Source organism: Argentina silus, assembly GCF_951799395.1.
Source record: "Argentina silus genome assembly, chromosome: 2".
NCBI lineage: Eukaryota > Metazoa > Chordata > Actinopteri > Argentiniformes > Argentinidae > Argentina > Argentina silus.
In genome coordinates this window covers 8773286-8794964 of record NC_139656.1, presented here as the reverse complement: position 1 = coordinate 8794964, position 21679 = coordinate 8773286, and the positions used below count along the sequence as shown (strand labels likewise).

General features: G+C 41.3%; 3 protein-coding genes across 3 annotated transcripts in view; 2 read left to right on the top strand and 1 right to left on the bottom strand.

Annotated features, from left to right (window-relative positions):
* fam222ba (family with sequence similarity 222 member Ba) overlaps positions 1–5578 on the bottom strand; it is a 28516-nt gene extending 22938 nt beyond the window's left edge. The window contains exon 1 of the mRNA XM_083665101.1: positions 5462–5578. The gene's annotated coding sequence lies outside the window, so the exon portion shown is untranslated. The remainder of the gene's footprint in view (positions 1–5461) is intronic.
* Positions 5579–8874: 3296 nt separating this feature from the next.
* eral1 (Era-like 12S mitochondrial rRNA chaperone 1) lies at positions 8875–14901 on the top strand. The gene is made up of 11 exons (XM_083697489.1): positions 8875–9104; positions 9404–9565; positions 9751–9878; positions 9989–10066; positions 10213–10259; positions 10353–10414; positions 10632–10744; positions 11019–11318; positions 11520–11669; positions 11945–12025; positions 12759–14901. Exons 1-11 carry the CDS (start codon positions 9005–9007, stop codon positions 12879–12881), a joined length of 1344 nt encoding a protein of 447 aa, XP_083553615.1. The 5' UTR covers positions 8875–9004; the 3' UTR covers positions 12882–14901.
* Positions 14902–17258: 2357 nt separating this feature from the next.
* On the top strand, positions 17259–21618 carry tbx16l (T-box transcription factor 16, like). Its single transcript, XM_083687425.1, has 9 exons — positions 17259–17429; positions 17684–17840; positions 18119–18221; positions 18744–18908; positions 19081–19227; positions 19497–19567; positions 19880–19953; positions 20384–20618; positions 20736–21618. The coding sequence occupies exons 1-9, from the start codon at positions 17345–17347 to the stop codon at positions 21337–21339; spliced, it is 1641 nt and encodes a 546-aa protein (XP_083543551.1). The 5' UTR covers positions 17259–17344; the 3' UTR covers positions 21340–21618.
* Positions 21619–21679: the final 61 nt, after the last annotated feature.

The following is a 21679-nucleotide window of genomic DNA, read 5'->3' as shown; positions in this document are numbered from 1 at the left end:
GTCTTACTGCTGACCGCCAATGGAGAGGGGTATTTGAGATATGGCACTTCAAAATCGGCATACCACACTGTACAGAATGTGTATTTGCAACCAAGAAAGCACAGGTTGGTGAAATTCAACCAAAGCAGCCTTTTACCTGACCACATTAAAGCCAGTGTCACATTTCAGTAACTAGGGCTTACACAAAAACACTTGCTTTTCTCAGGTTTTTAGAGTTTTCAGAAAACAACTCTCACACACCAAACTCAAAAACACCAAAAAAGGATGAGACAAACATAAATCACAATTTCAGCTCAATCCCCCTCAACCACCACAGCTTTACTGTACTTTGTGACATCCATCCTGACCTAGCAGACCAGATCAAGCTCAGAACTGTGTGTCAGATCTGCACTTGGCACAGATGTTGGAAAACGTGTTGCAAAAGTGCAGACTGTCTAATGGCATCCTTTAGGATTACTCAGAATGATATGCGACTCGCCTGGCAACCTCTCATTAAGCAATCCTGGGGAGAGGGGGGTCAGAGGCGGGTCAGTGATCCAATTCGGTTGGCCTTATCTGGTGCCATAAACAGATAACAGTATCTGCCCTGGTCCTCTACCTAGTCTGCTTTTCCTGTCAGATGGGGTGCATAAACAACCCCACATCCTCAGTGCCTCCCAGATCAGCCTCTGTGATGTTGTACTGTGTGTTGTTGTTGACCAAATAGGTAGGAGGCAATGAATGAGTATACTGGGTCTACAGTAGATTAATCCATGACTGCACTCAAACTGAAGACAAAACAACGTTATAAGGCCCTAGATGATGGTTTATGCATCATTTGAACACTCCCCAGCTGGAGGCCTGGTTTGGTGTGGACTGGAGTGGGACTGATTACGCAGGCTTTCCAGCTAGACTAGGGGTTTTGCCCTAAACAATTTGACCTGCTGGCTAACATGCAAATCCTTGCAAAACAGAAACACATACCACACTGAGATACTGAAAGAGTTCAAATCAGGTCCATTCACTCTAGTCTAATGTGACAACATGACACCATCCATGTGAACCAAACTAAAGGCAAAGCCTCAGTCATGCAAGCCAATCCCCTGCTCTGAAAGCCATCCAGGCAGTCATGTCAACAATGCCTGGGAATTAAGAAACTGATTTGAATGTTTCAGAAAATCACATTCTTTACCCCCAACCCCTTTTCTAAAGCCCTTCAATGTGACTCATAAAACACTGCCCAGTTAGAGACAAAACCAAACACCTGCCCCCCTTTAAAAAAAGAAGGGGAAAAAAAAGCATACAGCATACTTGTACGGCTGAGGAGACACAGTGTGGCCTGACAGCTAGTCTCTCCAAGTGTGGAGACTCAAGTGTGGTGGCTGTGTGGGAGAGTGGTTTGACAGCTGCACAGGTGACTAGATGTCTGAAAGGTGGGGCAGACAGAATATACCTCTGAGATCCTTACCCTGCTGCCCAGAACAGGAGAGGCCTTGTTAAACAAAAGGATATTCCAAAAATGCTGGTCAAACAAGTAGAGATGCACTGATCCGATACTGAGCATCGATATCGGGCCAATATTGCCCTTAAATGCTGGATCAGGATTCGGAGATAGGGAATGCTTTTTACCGGCCAGGTGCCATGACGCAAACTGTCGTTAAAACCTGCCAAACATGTGCTACACTTGCTGTACGTCGACTGCTGCACAGCTGAGGTGACGCGAGTGCAGTGAACACAATAACAACCATGTCTGCGGTCTGGAATTACTTCACGCTTCAGACAGACACCAGTAAAACTGCTTGTTGCCAAATTTGCAAGGCAAGTGTTTCGAGGGGTGGCAGTAGCATTTTAAAAAATAGCCTTTTATCGGATCGGTAAGGTATCTGTGCATCCCTACAAACTAGTATGGTGAGGCAAACAACATCCGTTATGCAAACAAATCCCGAGGCAACACCTGCAAGAGATTTAACATTCAGAACCTCTGCTAGAATTTGAAAGGATAAAATTAATTGTGTTTGGTAAAGTACATTGTTTTCAATTTATGCGATGCTTCAAAAGTCAAATGACTGGCTTTGAGTAAAACAAAATGAGAACCGACCAAGTGGCTCATTGCAGTACAGAAAAATATTGCATCATAAAAATATGTTGTTTTGGCAGGCTATTTCAAAGTAAACAAGCACTAAATCATAATTGCTACTAATCAATGTATGCTAATGAGCTCCCAGTGAATCAATTCCCAACAACAGCTGAAACATCAAAAAAAGCTACTCAAGTTCTCTCTGTTCTTCTTTGTACCTTGTGATCTGTTATTCATAGCCTAGCTCTGAGGTCTCCAACAAATCAAGCGTTGCTTTGATGTGATCCAATGTTCCATTGCTGCTGTTTAATGAGTATTGAGATTCTATACATTTTGACCTAAGTAGGCCTACAAGTTAGACCTAGCTATGTGCTTATCATGAAACCAGCTGAATATAAGAGTACAATGATAGTCATACAATGCATAGGATTACTTTTCTGATTTCTATTTATTGATAATATATGTAACATTCAGGTATTCTCTCAACCCGGACATTACAATCATGTAGGCTAGTCTTGGTCCTTCATATTATTCTCCTTCTTTATCATTCATAAATAAATATGACAAGTTTTGATATTTCACCAGGCATATCTGCATTTTGGTGAAAACCACTCAGCCTATGAAAGCACACACTTTTTTGTTGTTAATATTGTTCTGCCAGTCTTAAATGGTTTGCTGAAAAACATTTATGACAAACATGCTTTCCTCTTTATTTGCTCTCAGCTAGTGTCATACATTGCAGTGGCAGGTCAATTAAGCTTGAACATTAGGGGGGAAAGAAACTGTTTTAAGCCCTAAGCAGCAGAGGTCTAATTAGCGCGTGCATTTAGGTTACCATGCATTGTGGTGCTTTGCACACTTGAGAACAACAGTGACTTCTCAAAGACTGCCAATTTATCCACCCTCTCCATAATGAATGCATTGTTACACAGCTACTGTATTTGAAGAGCCTGTAAAAAGTCTGAATTTGGTAGATAATGTAAAAAACATGCAAGAACAGTTTTTCATCAAGATGTTTACTTGTAATCGTCTTTATTTTCAGACAGTTAGCATTCTATCTTCATTTTGTGCATCTCCAGCCATTTAACCTTTTTCCTTACCAAAGGATGACATTTACATCTAATAACGATTAAAACATATATAATGGTCTTGAACATCAAGAGAAATCTGTCTGGTATTCATGCATAAACGCCAAATCATGTATGGCTCTTCATTGTGATGGGGAAACGTTGCAAACAGTCGCCAAAACGATCCCTGACAGCACTTGATAATTGCACTGAGTCAAGTAGCCTGCGTCTCTCAGGAAACAAGGGTCTGAAATGTAATTATCCAGCCTTTGGAAAATGTAGGGCACGACGGCAACTGCGCAACGATGTAAAACTGCACTCTCGGGCGAACTAATGTCAAGCTCTCATTTTGACGGAGTAAGCAGAAGATATCAGAGAGCAGAACGATTAGATCTACTGGCGTAAATTAAATAACCGCTCTTCCAGTCGGCATGGGATATTGCACTTGAACTGTCAGACTCCACCAATAAGGACATAACGTAGATTATAAAACACCTAGACGGATGCTGTGTTTTGTCAGATACAGGATTTTTTTTAAAAACACACAGTTTGATGGTTTAATTTCATTCACTGCATGGAAAACGTACCTCATCTGTAGCTTTCATGATAATCACCACTATCAAATCGCACAAATTACAATGTTACAGCGGTTACTCTGTAGGGTACAATCGTGCATCATAACCAACTAATAATAAGTCTATGGTCACAACGCAACATTGTCAATGAACTTTCACTATAAACGTGTTGTTGACAATAATATTGGTATTTTAATAAAATATAGTCAGTAATGGAATAAAAAATGTTACCCCAGTAATGGAAGAAAAAATGTTACCCCAGGCTCCACTTAATCTTGGGTGGCATTTGGTGGTTCCGCAAAAATAATGGCAAAGATATCCCATCTGCTAGACGTGCATAGCTATCGATTCAAAGAATTGCAGCAGGAAGAAATCTTCCCATTTACATAGGTATATGTAGTCTCTCTCTATTCTTTTTTTCCCTTTTTTTACATCAACCCGGAAGTCACTTTTTGGTTCTTCCCGATTGGATCTTGGTCGAATCAGGAAGGCTTTTCCAGCATGTTTTACCAAATGTCTTACCCTAAAGTAAAAATTATAGGGATTCCATGGTCGAGGTCATGCAGCCCGATAAGCATGACGTCAACCCTTTGTACCTTTCCAACCCTATCATTAGTTTGTGCAAAGTAAATTCAAGGTACCGTTGCAGATGTGAGTGCCAACAAGAGCCAGAGCTGCGTTCATTAAATCACATTGTGTAGAACAGACACGCCTATCTACCATTGTCACTGTAAGCAATATTCATGAAATGCCTTGCTCAGCAAAGTTCCATGTTGCACATCCTAAAACCCAGGTGCATTTAGATAATCCTAATCAAAATGTAGAGACAGCGTCAGACTAGATATAAAACAGATTCAGACAGGCACATTATGCAATGCATACAAGGTCAGAATATGGAAAATCAGCTCATGCGAAATCACTCTGTAGTTTGATTACTTCTACGTTATCATCCAAACCGTTCATTGAATGTCAGATCGATCAAGATTCGGTGCCGCTGGCACATCGACTACCTGGTATTTGCGTCTTGTTTCAAAGGACAGAAAAGTCAGATGCTTCTCTAAGCCTCCACTCACTCTATAAGGGTACACATTTCTCTCTTGCATGGCAACTGGATGATTGCCTAAGCAGCATAACAATGGGGCACCACACAAATTCTACCTGGACCACCCACCACCGGCAGGCTGTCAAAATGTAGAAAGCTGGCATTCAATGTATAGCTACTGTTTGTGGCTACATCTCTCCATAGAAGCTCAACACATCCCAGTCCATATGTATTACCTGGAGAAGATGGCTTGCCTAAAAATGACCATAACTACTATGTCTAAATTGCCACACAAGTTAGCTCAAAATTGTTATAGTCTCGAGAATGCATCATTCATATTATGAGCATTATCTAATTGAAAAATACATAAAGTTAGCTTGCTTGTTAGCAATCAATTCGATTATTGGCGTAGCTGATATTGTAGTACCACTGGTAGGTAGCTACGTCAGTACGTCAGTCCACTGACACATTCAGAAGAGCATTACCTAGATCACTAACATTAAATTCAAAGTAATTTCTAGTCAAATCTCGCTAGCTAGGTAGCATGCTAACACAAGCCATGGGAAGCAGACACACCAGCTAGCCAGCTCTCTCTACGAAACAGGGAACAAGCTAGCTATGATGACTCCTTTGTTGCTGTCTCAGCCATTGCACACGTTTATGGCAAATAATGATATTCCTAAAACATGAATTATATCATATCTGAGGTGGAAATACTTACTCTCCATGTACCTCTGCGAAAGGCATTACTTAAAACATCGTCATGGTTTAAAATTCATAGACAGATATTTATTTGCTGTTATTGCTCCGAATCACTGCTGCTGTCTGCGGCAGCAACTTCCGGCGCATGCGCAGGGATTCCAACTCCAAGTAGGTCCTGATCGAATCCCCCCCCCTCCCACCCAGCACTGATCTAAGATCAGTTTGATTTGTTATTTTAAGAACTGATAGGGTCAGGTTAACTGTTCCTAAATCTAAGTAGAGGAACATTACCTAGAACCAGTCCCAAGAAAATAATGGTGTACCGTAGACATTTATTGGTGTAAACTGTGAAAATTCCATCTAGCACATTTAATTCATGTTTTCAATATATTCATATCCTACCTAAAGAGTAACTTAAATTATGTGATGATTGCATAACATAATTGATAAATTAGGCTAAATCTGACAGGGGAGAAAATACAAATAAATAGATGTTCTTCTATGTCTACATGTGTCAAATGTAATTTGTGTTCTCAGGAAAAAGCTCTGGCTATTATGTTTTGGTGTTATGATTCATTCCTGCCAACTAAAAGATGTATCCATGAATTCCAACAGAACATGATCAATAGTGTCACATGGTTTGTGATTTGATGAAGAGTTCAATTGTGCAGTCTAATGTGCCAAGTTTTCTGATCAAAGACTTATATTTCTGTGACAACTAAAACAAATTACCCCATTACATCCACCCACCTGCCTGCTCTTCAGTATTGATACCATCGTTTGTGGTTTGGCAAATATGACAGCCAGACATTGAGAGAATATGTGAGAATATATCCACATTTCCCATGTTTACCATTATGTTTTAAGGGGTTACTTTTGAGGGTCAGGTCAATGTATATACATTGTATTGTATTACGAATTAATACTTTTCTGCTGGTGACAAGAGAATACATAGTACGAAACAAGAAACAGAGGCAGAATTTTTAAGATGATGTTGATTTGAATCACCTGAATTAACATTTCTGAGAAAAAGTACAAGGTAAGTAATATAATGAGTTGTGGGATTATCTAGTGACCGATTCTGTGTGACATTGTAAAGCCTTGGTTCCCATCCAGACCAAACCATTACAATGAATTCCCCCAGCCAAATCAAGCCTGCAAGCATCACTACACCCACCACCAAGTGAGAGGGGGGAGAGCTCTGTCTGAAAGCCCAATCACACACAGCGTCTGTGACTTCAGCAGGTGGGGAAGTAGCAGCAGCGGGCTCCATCAGGCAATAATACAAAGTTAATGATGCAGAATGGTGTCTTTTCTCCTACCCCAGAAGATGTCAATACAGGATGTTTAAGAACGGTGTTCCAAATTACGCTTCTTAAATTCACCACAGACGTGATTGATGATTTCAAAGGGAGGCATTATTGATCTACTTCACAGACAAGTAATATTGATTGCAGGTCTAGAGTGAATATAACTTTTTTTTTCCCCTCCCCAATGAGAAGGATTTTACAATCAGAACATCAATGTGACCTGTGTTTTTTTCTCTTTTGGGGGGTGAGGCAGGGGACTTTATCATTTCTTAAAAAGCATTTTGATGAAGGTCTTAAAGAGGATGTGCCAGCTGTGCAGTCATCTGTAATGAATTGGTGAATGGTCTGGTGCATTGGCAGCCGTTCTCTCACAGCTCCCTCTTGACATGCTCATGTCTCATGCTTATTATTTAATCAACTTAGTTATTTCTCGCCAGCAGCAAGGTTGACAACAGCACTGGGGCAGCTGCCTGTAACTGCACATCTGAAACTAGTCTTACTGATACAGTAGCTAAACAAATGACACTGCGTAAATTAAACATAACAGCACTTTCACCTAGATGAGCAAGTAAAGTTCACATGCATGTTTAGGGAACTTTTCTGTCTCTATTGTGAAGAAACATACTGCATTTTAAAATTCCTTAAAATAAAATGAATTGTAGAAATAACCAAAACAGGAAGGAAAATATTTTCTATCACTGTATTCCACATTGCAATTGCCAAGTGCACTCCACAATATGGACTACAGTTGATGGTCTGCAGACACAACCATTTTGTTCATTTTTGTGAGAATCCTTTTTGAAGGCCAATGTTAATGCAGTCATAGAAAGAACTGTGATGCATTCCCACGTGAAATAGCCATGTGAGGAAAGCCCTGAGGGAGCAAAGGCCTTTAATGAATTTGTGTGTGTGTGTGTGTGTGTGTGTGTGTGTGTGTGTGATCTTCAAATATCCTTTAGATTCTGGTTCAAATGGAGTGTCTGCTAAAAGCTCTGTTTTTGTTGCTCCTCCTTTTCTGCAGTGCTTTCAGAGTTAGATGATGACAGATTGTGAGCTACCTGATATCCTTCATCATCCTCCCCAGTGGAGGTGTTTGTTCCGCCCTGAGCAAGTCCTGGAGGACTAACAAGCAGTCGGCATGTTTGATGGACTATGGGGAAACATCTGCTCTCTCTAGCTTTACTTGAGAGAATGAAAACAACACATAAAATAGTAATCAATCAATCAACTACAAACTCAACTGTATTACTCTCATATTAACTTTGCCGACCTGGGTTATCAAATTACATTTTTGTTAACATGTCAGGGTGAATTAGTTATGCCAATACAGCATCCTTACTCTTGTGCATTCATCCTAAGGATAACATATTGCTCTCTAAGCCCAGAAGCCAAAGATGTTCCCTTCGTTTCCTAAACTGTTGTACAGCCTCCCAGGGATATGCTTCCAGGGAGTACTGGGAGAGACAGTCTGTGAAGGCAGATGTGTATATAGCTGTACTTCTTAGTGTATAAACCATTTTTCTATGAGACCAATATCACTAAAAGCCCAAATTCCCTTACTACTCTAATAATTTGTAATTTAAGAAATTAGCATGAGTCAGCAGACATATCTTTATCAAGGAAGTACACAGAGAGATGGTAAGTCAGAGGAAATAACAGAGGAGTGGTACATATTCAAGTGTTGAGAAATGTTTGGGAGCCACTGTAATAAATTAGCGTAGGCACACATGTTACAGTGTGTCAAACGAGTCAAACAAGACATTTGGACAAGAAAGAGTCTAATATGCCAACACAACAATGCCTTGCTCGATGACAAGAAAATTGCATTTGCAGGCTTTAGTCATTGCATATGCATGCGTTTGGTACTGATTGAACACAACCTCTTTTTTGATAATGTTCCTCAGTTTATGTCTCACCACTCCCCCTTATCTTGACCTCATACATACAAAGAATAAATTAAGTACAAATAAAACACTGCACATTATATCTCCATTGTGAAAAGAGGATAACAATTCTGTTTATTGGTGATTCTATTGCTCGCTAGGGGGCAGTAGAGCCACAGACTCGAAAAAAATCGTCGTGTAGACGCTCTTACACCAGGCAAAACACTCGTTGATGAAAACAACATGTCCGCGCCCCTAGCACAATGTGGAAGTAAATAATCATACCATGAAGTAACCTTGCGATTGGCGTAGAGTCACGCAATATGCTGAAATTCAGCCTCGTTCGGTGACTAAAGTTTCTATATTATAATGGCTTTCCGTGTGTGCAATTCGATTTTCCGAAACTCGCTTCGTTTTCAGAGAGTGGTGTCTGCGCCACTTGAAAATGCGTCACCATTTCTCGGAACGGGTCAGTACCTGGCTAGCTATTTGACTTGAAATTGCTGGATTTAACTATCTAATGCATGAACGAGAATATGTCATCATGTTTGTTAGTTAGTAAGCGTTAATCTACAATATTCTATTCTGAGTTAGGCATTATTTTTGTTGTCGGGTTAATAGCTACATTATGAATGGCATTTATCATATCTAAATAATGGTTAAATCGCGGCGTTTTTTCTTGTCATCTATGGCATAGCCCTTGTGCATCAATTACTTGCCAATGCCAGGTCCACGATGTGATGTTGATTCTGGATGTCTTGTTTTCAGGATGTGCTGCCCGCCGCCCAGGTACTAATGGACAAGGTTTTTGCTTCACCCCTGTCTGTTACATTACATCGGACGCGTTTTTGAACAGACTGGTGAAAGGCAAAGCGACGGAGACAGATGACAGCTTTTACCACTATCCAGCCACAGTTCCGCCTGACAGCGGTAATCAAATCAAACAAATGCCTGCGTTTTGTATTTGTAAAAAGTGCTATACAAATAAATGTGATTGGTTGATTGGTGGTTACGTTATTGCCTATCGCAGTTTTTTTCTTATCTATCTAGAATAAATGCCCCCTTTCTTATACCCTTTACTCATTAGAAGTCAACCCTTACTTGTCTGTCTTCAGGTGAGCAAATATCATTGCTGGTGAAGGATCCTGATCAACCTGAAAACTCGAAGGTCTTGAAAGTGGCCATAATTGGTGCCCCAAATGCAGGGAAGTCCACTTTGTCAAACCAACTCCTTGGCAGAAAGGTAGTTCACTTCACATTACTGGCCTGTATCTTCAGTGTAAAACGTGTCTATATTGCGAAGGGTAGCCTATTTCAACAATGTAATTACATTTCACACCTGATTTGTAATAGGTATTTGCTGTGTCCAAGAAAGTACACACCACACGGTCTCGTTCCCTTGGTGTCCTCACAGAAGATGACACACAGATTGTAAGTGTTAATCACAACTTGAACCATGCATTGAGCTAAGCATTAATTTTGCAGTTTACCATGACTTGCATGCATATCTCAAATATATCTAAAGTTTGAGTTACAGTGCCACTCAAATCCTCTCTCCTATATATGTATCTCTCTAGATTCTACTGGATACTCCTGGACTCACTACCCCATTAAAAGTCAAAAGGTGATTGATTTGTTATACATTGCTGGTTTCATTTGAAGTTGTATTGCAGTGCTGAAATAGTTAAATCTAATGGACTATTTATTTTCTCCAAAGGCACCAGCTGGAGAACTCTCTCCTGGAGGATCCCTGGAACACAGTCAAGGAAGCTGACCTAAGTAAGGCATGGTGACTCTCTTACTGTTGATTTTACTACTGTTTGGGCACACAAAAAGCTGATCTACCACTGTTATTAGTAGTAGTTTTCATCTTTTATGATATAATTTCTTTTAGCAAGTACTCTTTTGTCTGCAGTGCCCTCAATGGAAACAAGTGGATCTCACATGTATTTACAGCTAGGAGTATGCCAATGGCCTTTTCCCCTTTTCTCTGCAGTGGTGGTAATGGTGGATGTGTCAGACAAGTGGGCTTGCTATAAGCTAGACTTCGAGGTGCTAAAATGCCTGGCCCAGCACCCAGGTATCCCAGCTATCCTAGTTCTCAATAAGGTACAGCTCTTTTGTTTGAACCTCATTTCCTTCCTGACCTTATCTTACTGTCAATAGTAATGTTGATAGTAGCTTATACACCAAAATCATGTTTAAGTATGATATTATGTTATTATATTATTATTACATATTTGGAGCCTTAAAGGTAGATTGCAATATTTTCAGATGGCCAAGCGGTGTTCTCAAAAAGCAAACCGTACACAGAAAATATCAAGGACAATTCTTCCTCCAAAGATCCACTTGTGAATTTGTTAATTAATTGAATATCCTCTAGGTTGACCTGCTGAAGAGCAAGAGCAGGTTGTTGGAGATCACTGCAGAGTTGTCAGCAGGAGTGGTGAATGGTCGTAAGATGCAGGTCAGGGGTGTGATTAAGCCTCCCTGGGCTGATAAAGGTCCTGGGGCATCAGAACCTGGGGATGAGGAGCCTGACATGGGTCCTGGGGACAGTGAGGCCCGGACAGAGCTGAGCAAAGAGCAGCTCAGGGCCCTAAAGAACAAACAGGCCTGGCCTCACTTCAAGGATGTGTTCATGCTCTCTGCTGTGGACGGTGAAGATGTGGAAACTCTGAAGGTAATTTTAGCTTGTGGCCACAGCAAGAAATGCACTGTATTGCTACAACCATGATCACCACTCTGATATTGTGGATACACGGAAACTCATAGTATAATGATCTGAGTTGTATCAAAGCCATGAATTTATTGAATTCAGGTCATGTCAGACAAACAAACTCTCTAACTTAATATGATGTATGTGGGTTTATATGTTTAACAGCGGTACCTAGTAGTTGGGGCAAAGCCTGGTTCGTGGCAGTACCACAGTGAGGTCCTGACTGACCAGACACCTGAGGAGATCTGTACTAACATTGTTAGAGAGAAGCTTCTGGAATACCTGCCTAAAGAAGTGCCCTATACCATTTCACAGGTGACTCATGTGGACACGCAGATTGCACCGACACACTTAAGACAATGCATTCATAAAGCCCCATGCAGATATGTACACATGCCGCCCATTGTAACGGCCAAAAGCTATCTCTCTTTGCACCTTGAATTGTACTGTAAATTCAATGCACACTTACAGATTAATATATTGGCTTCCTGGTCAGTAGTGGAGTAAATATAAATGTTGCTTTGTTAAAGAATACTCATTGTGCTGTGAAGTGTATATTAACACTTACTGTTATATAAATCTAATTGCAGTCCATTGATTTATGGCGGGACAGAGAGAATGGGGAGCTGGATATAGCAGTGAAACTTTATGTAAAGAAAGAAAGTCACATGGTAAGTGTCCTGCATTACTCATTACAGTTTTCAATGTTACAATGTTCAACCTAGCGAGTAACTAACATGTAAGATGCCATCAGTGGAGGGAGATAAAAACAAGGAGAAGCGACGAGAACTCTTTCGCAGGCAGCAGGCTTCCATTCTTGGTGGGTGTGGCCTTCACACAGCCCTGTCAATGTGTCGATTGTTCATCTGAAGTAGTTTATTCTGACCCCTCCCCCATTGCGTCTCCTGGTGATTCAGCATTTCGCTTCTACAAGACATCTGTCCTGTCACACCCATCTCCTGCTAATGTTAGATATAAAATAGTTCATGCATGTGCTTCTGATGAGTAGGTGTTTGTTGATTAGCTGTTTCCTCTGACTTCAGTTTCCATTTTGTGCCACGAGTCTTCTTACCCAGTAATAACTTGTAAATATTTGAGCAGGCTCAATTTTTAAACCATGCATTTTTTATGTCAAGCACCCTATGGACATGAGCCTACATCTGCAGTGGTGCACTGTTCATTTGTGAAAGATAAAGTATCAGTGGAAAAGTGGCTCAAACCTGACCCCTGACCCAGACTGTCAGCCTAGTAAATTAGTAAATTAGGCTAAATTATTTTTATATTTGGATGTTAGGACTGTTACAACGTTAACTCTGTCTGTACAGTGATACCAGGGATACTTTTGGTGATAGTGACACACTCAATTGACGTGCATACTCATATAATCTTTCTTTTTTCTCACAGAAAATGGTGATTGGCCTGGCTGGCCAAATGGTTGGCCGGATAGCCCGAGAGGCTGGGGAGGACCTGAGCAATGTGTTCATGAGGGAGGTGAAGCTGAGGGTCTCAGTCAAGGTGAAGAACTGATGAGGATGAAGAGAGTGGGAGATTATGATGGTCGAGGCTTAGTTGGATGAAAACACTGTTTAATGGAAGATCTCAGACTTCTCACAACTGAACTGCACCTTAGAGAGCACATGAGTCAGCTAGTAAGACACTAGCAGAGACATTTCTACACACAGCAACATCTCTCCCTTGTAACTGGTTCCCTCTCATTTTCTGTAAAAAGGTAATCATATTCCAGAGTAATGGATGACTTGCAGAAAGTCTTACCTTTACAGCTTCTGTAACATATTTTTGAGAATTGTATAAGACTTCTGTTATTTAAATTGATATTTTTAAATATGATATTAAACTGATACAGTTTAGGTGTGGGTGTGCTTGTATGTATGTGTGTGTGGTGTGGTGGGGAGTTGGGGCGAACCATCGTGCAAAGGTTGCTGGTTAATCTTTTGTTCACAGAACCTTCCTTGGCAGCAGACCTCTGCTAACCTGGACCGCTGATAATTAGACTGGAGCTAATACAGTCATGTGCTGTCCTACGTCTCTGTTGTGTTATCCAACCGCTGCCTCTCTCCACACTCTCTCTGCCTTGTCTAGACTTTGTCAGCATATCTGTCCCTTCAAGCCTCTCTGTCTTTCCATTCTCCTCTTCTACTTCTCTCTTTCTCTCTCCATTTCTCTCTCTCAAAACAAAACTTCAGCCCCTGAGGACTGAATTGTCTCTTTAATGGAACGCAAAATGGAGCACTAACCTGCTGGTAAAATAGGTCAGATAATGGTGATTAGATTTCATTCATTTCCCCTCTCTGTGAGTTTGCTCAGCGGTCACTCTATCCAGGGCATCGTGATGAATAACGAGTCTGCGCCCCGTGGCCTAAAGCAAGGGCAGAGAGAGCTGGAGTATCTCAGAGAAGCTGTGTCACCCTTCAGTTCAATGTCTTGCTCTCCGTTGATTAGACAGGCAGTTGAACTACAAAGATATTTTTTTTTTCGACAAACCAACTGATTTTTCAATCTGTACTGTACTGTATGGCTTTTCACTGTCCTGGCGCCCCGCTGGTGGAATGAGCTTCCCACTGCTGTCATGACTGCAGAGTCACTACCAATCTTCCGCCGTAGATTGAAGACCCATCTCTTCAGGCAACATCTTAACGGTCCTTCCTAAAGACCTCTTCAGGTCCTCTACCACTACCCCCCTGTACACGTTTCTCTCCTGTTAATAAAATAAATAATAATAATGATAATAAAAATAATTTTAATAATAATAATTTAAAAAAATCCTTCTTCTAGCATTGTGACTGGCTATGGCCCCTGGTCTGAGCATTGATTACTTTATCTTATGATGACTGATGGATAGATGATTCACTTACTTAAGTCGCTTTGGATAAAGGCATCTGCTAAATGCCATAAATGTAAATGTACTGTAGCTGTACTGTACATGAAACCATTAACAGGAATGAAGAATATGTTTACATGTGTTACTGTTACAGTATGTTTGAAAATGTCTCATGTAAATAGAGATGTGCAAACAAGATAATTAACTATATTACCTACTTTATTTCATACATGTCAACAAACACATTTGTTACAACTTTTGAACTAAATCTCAAACAATGTTACAATTAGCAAGGAACATTAGGAAGACACCAGTTCACCAATTTGCAGTTTTGTTCATTCGTGATTCCAGATGACTTTGAGAGGAGGCAATATAACCCTTACCATTACTAAAACTCAGTAATGGTAACGGTTTCATTGCCCCCCTCTGGCTTCCAACTGTCAGAGGGTGCCGTCTGTTTGTGCGTGCATCTGATAGTGGCTGGAGGGGGAATGAAACCCTGGATAGTACATCATCTATACTGTAGTGTCTCTATAACGAACTTACAGTATATGATGATATCCTGTCCAGGGTACAAGACCAAGGAAGATGTTGTCACATTACTCATTTGCATAAATAATTCTGTGGGGAAAAGACAAGAAAATGTATGTTGCATATGATCAAGTAACAAGTGCATAAATAAACTGAACAGATCTCTATTAATGTTAATGTTTGCAAGAAGTGAAGTTCATTTTGTCCATTGTCCATACATTGAAATAAGGCCTATTATAAGTTGTACCAAGTGCAGTTACTATTTAGTAGTACCTAGCATACATTCCTTGATGTCATTGCTTGTGTTTAAAAGAAAACACTTTCAAGAGCTTCCAACCAATTGAGGGCTCACTCTGAAACACTCACAACAACTCTGGCAACAACAACAACAACAACCCTCTCTCACCTAATTAGACCCCTCAAATGAAGTTCAGTTGACAGCCCCAGAGGTTTAGTGACTGGGTGAAGTGCTCACCTCTAGGTCTGCGTTGTCCTCAGTCCTCTTGAAGAAAGTGTTAATTAACAGCTTGATGCTGCTTTTTTATGGCCATGTCTCCATGCTTGTTCACAGGTTCCTAACAACTCACAAAGGAACCTCCTCAGCTCAGCACTTTAAGGCCTCCAGTTCATTTGCATATGGTGATGACATCAGAGTTGGACTCTCCTTATCGTGCTCTTGCCCCGTTTGTCTCCAACCAATAAGGTACCCCCCACCCCCCATCAGACAAACTGAACAGTTACACAACATCAGGTGTTTTACGTATATATACAATGCAAGTTTTGGGGCAAGAGATATTGGGACACAGATATTGTCTTATTTTGGCATATTTTATCTATCTGCCACTGTCATATTGAGCCATTACTCAAAAAAAAATCATTGTTAGAATATGACTTCAAAAGGTCTGGTGAATTTTAAGTTAATTTATGGGTTCCTGAAGTTACTGAAAAATTTGAAGAGATAATAAAACAGATTTGAGTTTGGAGAGTCAAGAAGAAGTCAACTGAAAACATTTTTAATGTTTTAGTCTAGGAAATGTCAATGGCTTTACAGACTATTTTGGGGAAAATATTTACTTTAGGTATAGAATTAATTCAGAGTCAAGCTTTAACCACAAAATAAATGTAGCAATTTAGTAAAAAAAAAACATATTAGCTCATCTCAACAGAACATGATGCAGTGACTCTCATGGCTAAATGATTGTCAGTGTCTGTAAATTATATAATAATGTAAATAAATGAAATGGCTTTATGGATGATGCACATGTGAGATTTTGGGTGACACGGTTTGGGGTGAGGGCAGGTTGCGGTAGTGGCGACAACTTAATTTGGTTACTGTGGTAACAGGCTCCCCAGTTTGGGTGGGGAACCTGGGGTGGTGTGAGTGCACGGGTAGAGCTGACAGATAAAGGCTGCAGGCTTATCTGTGCGGCCCCACACGGCTGCTTGGTGTCCCTCCAACTCTTTATCAGCAGTGGAAATAAATGAAGATTTCTGTGAATTTTAGGTCACATTCAAAGAAAAATTAATTTCTTTGACTTGCCAGACAGTAATGTGCTAGATACTGTATGTCTCCAAATTAAACATTTTTATTGAGTACAATGAGTTTGTTGAGTTATAAATAATGCTAAACATGTTGCTTCTGTTTCTGGTTTAATATGATTCATATTGATTCATCAGAACACAAATTAGTTATTGGAAAATAAGGTAGGATTTAAAGTCTACTAAAAAGAAGCTCTCTGATCATTCAGCTGATCCATCCTGATGATGTCAGTTAATTGTCTTTTTCTAAGCATCTAAAAGCATAACGTACAGCTGACATTAGTCTCAAGTCCATGTTCTTTGTTGACCCTGATCTGAAATAATAGGCTAAGATAAGACATTTGTAAGCTCACTTTCACGTCTTCAAATGTTTTAAACATATAGAATGCTGATTGTTTAATGCATTTAATCATGATATCACATTTGATTTAAGCACATCACAAATCATTGTGACTCAAATGCAAACCAAAACTGAAGACCAAATAAGTATTTTCCATTTGAATTGAGTTTGTGTCTGCTTTTATTAGAAGAAGTGAAAAAACAAATGGTGTTTAACATGTCAGCACTATGTGTTTGACATGACCAAGCCAACAGTACTTCACAGAGCCAGAGAGAGCCCGCCCAGTCTCAGACAAGAGATAGAGTTGTGACCGCTACTGGGAGGTGTCACTCTCCACACATTTGTCCATTGACACAGCTCTCTGCCTTCTGTCCCTGTCTGGGTAGTCAATAAAGGAGCCGGGGCCTGGATCAGCTTCCTGTAGTAATGGCAGGACTAACTGCCCCGGCAAGGGGTGATTAGAGCCTGGGAGTTGGAGGGGTTGAAGTAGGGGAACCCCAACCCCCCATGCCCTACACCCCTCTTCTCACCCAACATGTACTCCAACTGTGAAAGAGGGGTAGAAAGATCAAAGTGGACCTCTGATTGATGTTCTTTCTGTTCACACACACCTCTTCCATATGGGAGGAAAAGGTAGTTGGAATAGGCCCTATCAGATCTCAAGTGCAGATCATTGACTGCAGTGTGCATGGTTGGAGGTTGCAGTAAATCTGAGGATTACAGCACTGGTGCTCCAAGGGCATGTTTCTACCTGAAGAGAGGCCACTGTGTGACTACCCATACACACTCAACTCTCAACCCAGGAACTATACTTATTGTCCACCAGGTAGGTTGATGTTTTATGAATAGGCAAGATAACATGAATATGATTTATGTTGGATGAATGGGCTACATCACTCTACATGATGTTCATAGGCTACTAAGACTATAAAAGGCCTTTGCCACTGAAGTCATTGACTTTCCTATTGGGATGAGACTTTTTAAAAGTAATAATAAACAAACAAGCACTGTATAAACACAGTGGCTCTGACTAAGCAAAGAATAACGGTAGATATATTTTTTCGAATATCCCCTACATAGATTGGAAAGATGCGGTTCTCCGTGGCCAGGCTGGGGACAGCAGCAAAACCGGGGGCGAGCTCGCAGCACTTGAAGTCCGAGTGTCGCTCCAGGGTCGCGAGCTTTGGGAAAAATTCGGAGACTTGGGAACAGAGATGCTTATCACTAAAACCGGAAGGTAAGATTGACCGGGACAGCTGTAAATAATTATTTGAAATCTATACTTGCCTGAGTTGCTTCTACATATGACTAAATACATGGAATGTGCACGATTGTCAACGATTCCCTAGAACTAATACTAATTATGCAATTGAATGTATGCCTAGTCGCTAGGCTTTCATCATTTTTAACTGACATTTTTCTTTATACAAGTATTATTATTATGTGGAGGCTGCGCACGTTATGGGTTCTCCAGCATAAATGAGCGTTCAAACTTGTCGCCTGGTCGCATTTTAGGCGGATGTTTCCAAGCTGCAAAGTCACGGTGACGGGGTTGAATCCTCGTGCAAAGTACGTGCTGATGATGGACATGGTCCCTTTTGATGATAACAAATACAAGGTACCTCACCCTGCCCCACCCATTAGGACTACTCCCTCTGACCAGTATGACTTCTTCAAGTCTAGTTCTAATCTATATCTGAAATACACACACACACACACACACACACACACACACACACACACACACACACACACACACACACACACACACACACACACACGCACACAGACAAGCATGAATCAATCAAATCAAATCAAAGTTTATTTATCATATGCACAGGATGTGATGTGTGAGTGTAAATAGTCTCTAGTGCAGGTGAGCAGCAGCTTGGGTATCAATTCAAAAGTCTTATAGCTTGGAGGTAAAAGCTGTTCCAGAACCTGTTGGTTCAAGACCGGAAGTTCTGGTACCATTTGCCAGATGGTAGCAGAGAAAACAGTGTGTGGCCATGGTCTTTGATGATCTTCCAGGCCTTGAAGTTGCAGGGTGCTGTGATCCTTTTGAAAAATAGTATCTAAGCATTACAATTGACTCTCCTCACTAGTAATACACACACTGTGTAATCCCTATCCACTGCAGTGGACCAAGGATCGCTGGGAGGTGAATGGAATGACAGAACCCCATCTACCCAACCACTTCTTCATCCACCCAGACTCACCTTCCCTGGGGGAGAGATGGATGCAGTACCCAGTCTCCTTTCACAAGCTCAAGCTCACCAACAACACCCTCAACTCAAATGGCCTGGTAAGGCATTAGGAGGACCCTGGTGTCATAACATTTTCTTTTTTAAAGAGCTGACACCCTATCCACACCATGATAACAATCATAACACTGGATGTTACAATATAGAATCTGACTGAGGATTTTGCAAAAAGCACAGAGGCTATAAGTATAAGTGTATTTCTTGTATCTGCAGGTGATTCTCCACTCAATGCACAAGTACCATCCCCGCCTGCATATAGTCCAGTCCCCAGACCCCTGCAATCCTCTCCCAGGAGGCTACCTGCGCTTCACCTTCCCTGAGGCAGCTTTCATAGCAGTCACTGCCTACCAGAACACAGAGGTAACGTCACCTTTATGATTCTCACAGAAGAACTGAACATTGGCCAATTTAGTTTTTACATTGGTTGAGTGCAGGTCAAAGTTATTGTAATGTGTAGTGTAAGTACACAAAAAATAATGGTTATGCGCTTTTAGGGATGCTGTGATCTGCCTTGATGATAGTGTTGATTAGAGTGCCCCTGGTGGTTAAATGTCATATTCTGCTGGGATAAGAACATTAGAAATGTGTACCCTAGTTACAGTAAATTAGCTTTCTGATTTACCCAACAGATTACAAAACTCAAGATAGACAACAACCCTTTTGCAAAAGGCTTTCGTGACAACGGGCTGAACAGAAAGAGGTGAGACCCTCAGATTTAAAAGGAGTACACCCAAACATCAACTCTGACTTGAAAGTACAGCCACACTCACACTTAAATGACAAATTGTTGGACAATCACATGTACATGCAGTTCAATAAATGGTCAATAAGTCAATAACTCCAGTTCCTCTTGTTTAACCTTGTTAACTCAGTGGGGGAGATGGTGATTGTACAGAATGTACAATGGATTGACTCACTGATCAATAAAATATGAGGATATGGTATTTTGCACATATACATCACAATCATGTTGCTTAGAAACTGTGTATAACAACTATTTCTTTCTTTTTAGATTCAGAGAAAAGGAAGGTCAGAGCTCTGACAAACAGCTAGGTGAAAATCAGATGGAACCAAAACCTTTGAATGGTAGGGTTTAACAACAGAATTAGTAACATAGCAAATATCTGAATGGAAACTGTTGATGTTGAATCTAATCTGATTTGTACATTTGTACAATGGAGGCCAAGTGAGTCTAGCCTCCCCCACTGTTGGTAACAGTGTTATGTCAGATAGAGAAACGGGAAACTGTTCAAGTACATACCCAGCAGGTGTCAGTATTGGCTTCTGAGACAATGAAACACTTATTCATCATGGGGACCACTACACAGGGCAGGAGATTTGTGGAACACCAATATTTGCATTTGTGGTCGTTTAAGATCCTGCCCTCAAAAGATATCAGAGGTTATTACTTATTACAGTATTTTAAAGACTTGTAGTTGGTTAATGTGGCATGCATGTGTATCTTCACATGTATCCTCTCCTCTCTGTTCCTATGTTTTGTTCTCACATTTACCAGGAACCAGTCCAGTGGACACAGATGATGTAGCTGATGTCACCGTCTCCAGCTCAGTGGACTCCCATGGAGCAGGGTACAGGCCTGAAGACATGTCAATATCAGCTGTTCCAAACCCCTTCATCTATGCCTTCATGAACCGGAGAGCCGCAGCCCTGCCTTGCGACCAGGAGGGATGGGCACACGCACCAAGGACTCACACCTCCCATAACACACTCTCAACCAGGGATTACAAAAGGTAGTTTGACTAATCCAGTCTTGGCTGATGGTTTATGTGTTTTGTCTCAAGTATGATATATGAAGACACTATGGCCAGCTACCTATATTCTGATATTGTACTCTCTTTCTGTTTCAGCCCTGGGCATACTGAGGCCAGGCATACTGGCTTGCCAAACATCGCTGCTCCCCTCTTCACACACACCTCCCTGAGTCAGACTCACATGGAGTCTGTTAGCTTTGGGAGACCAAGAGTATCCAAGAGTAGCAGACCAGTGGGACCACCTCACCCCAGAGGCCCTGGTGCTCCAGATCTCTTACACAGCCACACACCAGACCACCAGACCCAGCAGCACCAGCAGGCTGAGTTTGACTGCCCTCTCCCGCTGCCCCCTAAGGTTAGCAGGATGCACCTCCCTGAGAGTGCCCTGCGCTCCCTGGAGATGAGCCCGTCCTCGGACCCAGGCAGCCCTCGGCCCCTCACTGACATCCTCAACAGGATCCACAGCCGGGTGGCCTCAGGGAGCCCAGGAAGACTGGTCCAGGCCCAGTATGAGAGACCATGCCTGGGGGTGGACAGAGAGCTACAGCCACAGCCTTACCTGCCACTACTGGAGCATGGAGAATACCTGCCCCTTCACAACATGATGCTCTACCAGAACAGCTACATGGGCTCTTTAGGGCCTCTGAGGGACAGCTATGTTGACCCCAGAGTCTCCTCCTCCTTGCTAGAACCCCTATAAGACATCTATTTTGATGACCAGAGTGGGAAGTGAAGGACTCATGCTCAATGAAATCTAGAAGTAGAATTGAAACAAATTGATATGCAATATTTTGTCATTCCAATCAAACTGTGAAGGATGTAACTCCTTGCGAAGAAACTTAAGAAATGTATATATTATTCAATGGCTGGGGAAGGACGTTGTTTGGTAAAATGGGGAACTCTGGGGACTCTTTTGACTGTGATCATGAACGTGTTACGTCAGAGCTTTTTTTACTCAGTACTGTATGTCACTGTTATCTGGTCGTCATATTTTCACACTTTTGTCTCTGGTCTTTGTAAATAAAAACCTCAATCAATGT

Excerpts from the sequence above, each read along its gene's own strand:
- eral1 (XM_083697489.1), top strand. The coding sequence starts at position 9,005 with ATGGCTTTCCGTGTGTGCAATTCGATTTTCCGAAACTCGCTTCGTTTT. Across the intron at positions 9,566-9,750 it reads CACAGTTCCGCCTGACAGCG|GTGAGCAAATATCATTGCTG; the intron begins GTAATCAAATCA and ends GTCTGTCTTCAG. Across the intron at positions 11,319-11,519 it reads AAGATGTGGAAACTCTGAAG|CGGTACCTAGTAGTTGGGGC; the intron begins GTAATTTTAGCT and ends TATGTTTAACAG.
- tbx16l (XM_083687425.1), top strand. The coding sequence starts at position 17,345 with ATGTTTCTACCTGAAGAGAGGCCACTGTGTGACTACCCATACACACTC. Across the intron at positions 18,222-18,743 it reads TTGATGATAACAAATACAAG|TGGACCAAGGATCGCTGGGA; the intron begins GTACCTCACCCT and ends TATCCACTGCAG. Across the intron at positions 20,619-20,735 it reads TCAACCAGGGATTACAAAAG|CCCTGGGCATACTGAGGCCA; the intron begins GTAGTTTGACTA and ends TTTCTGTTTCAG.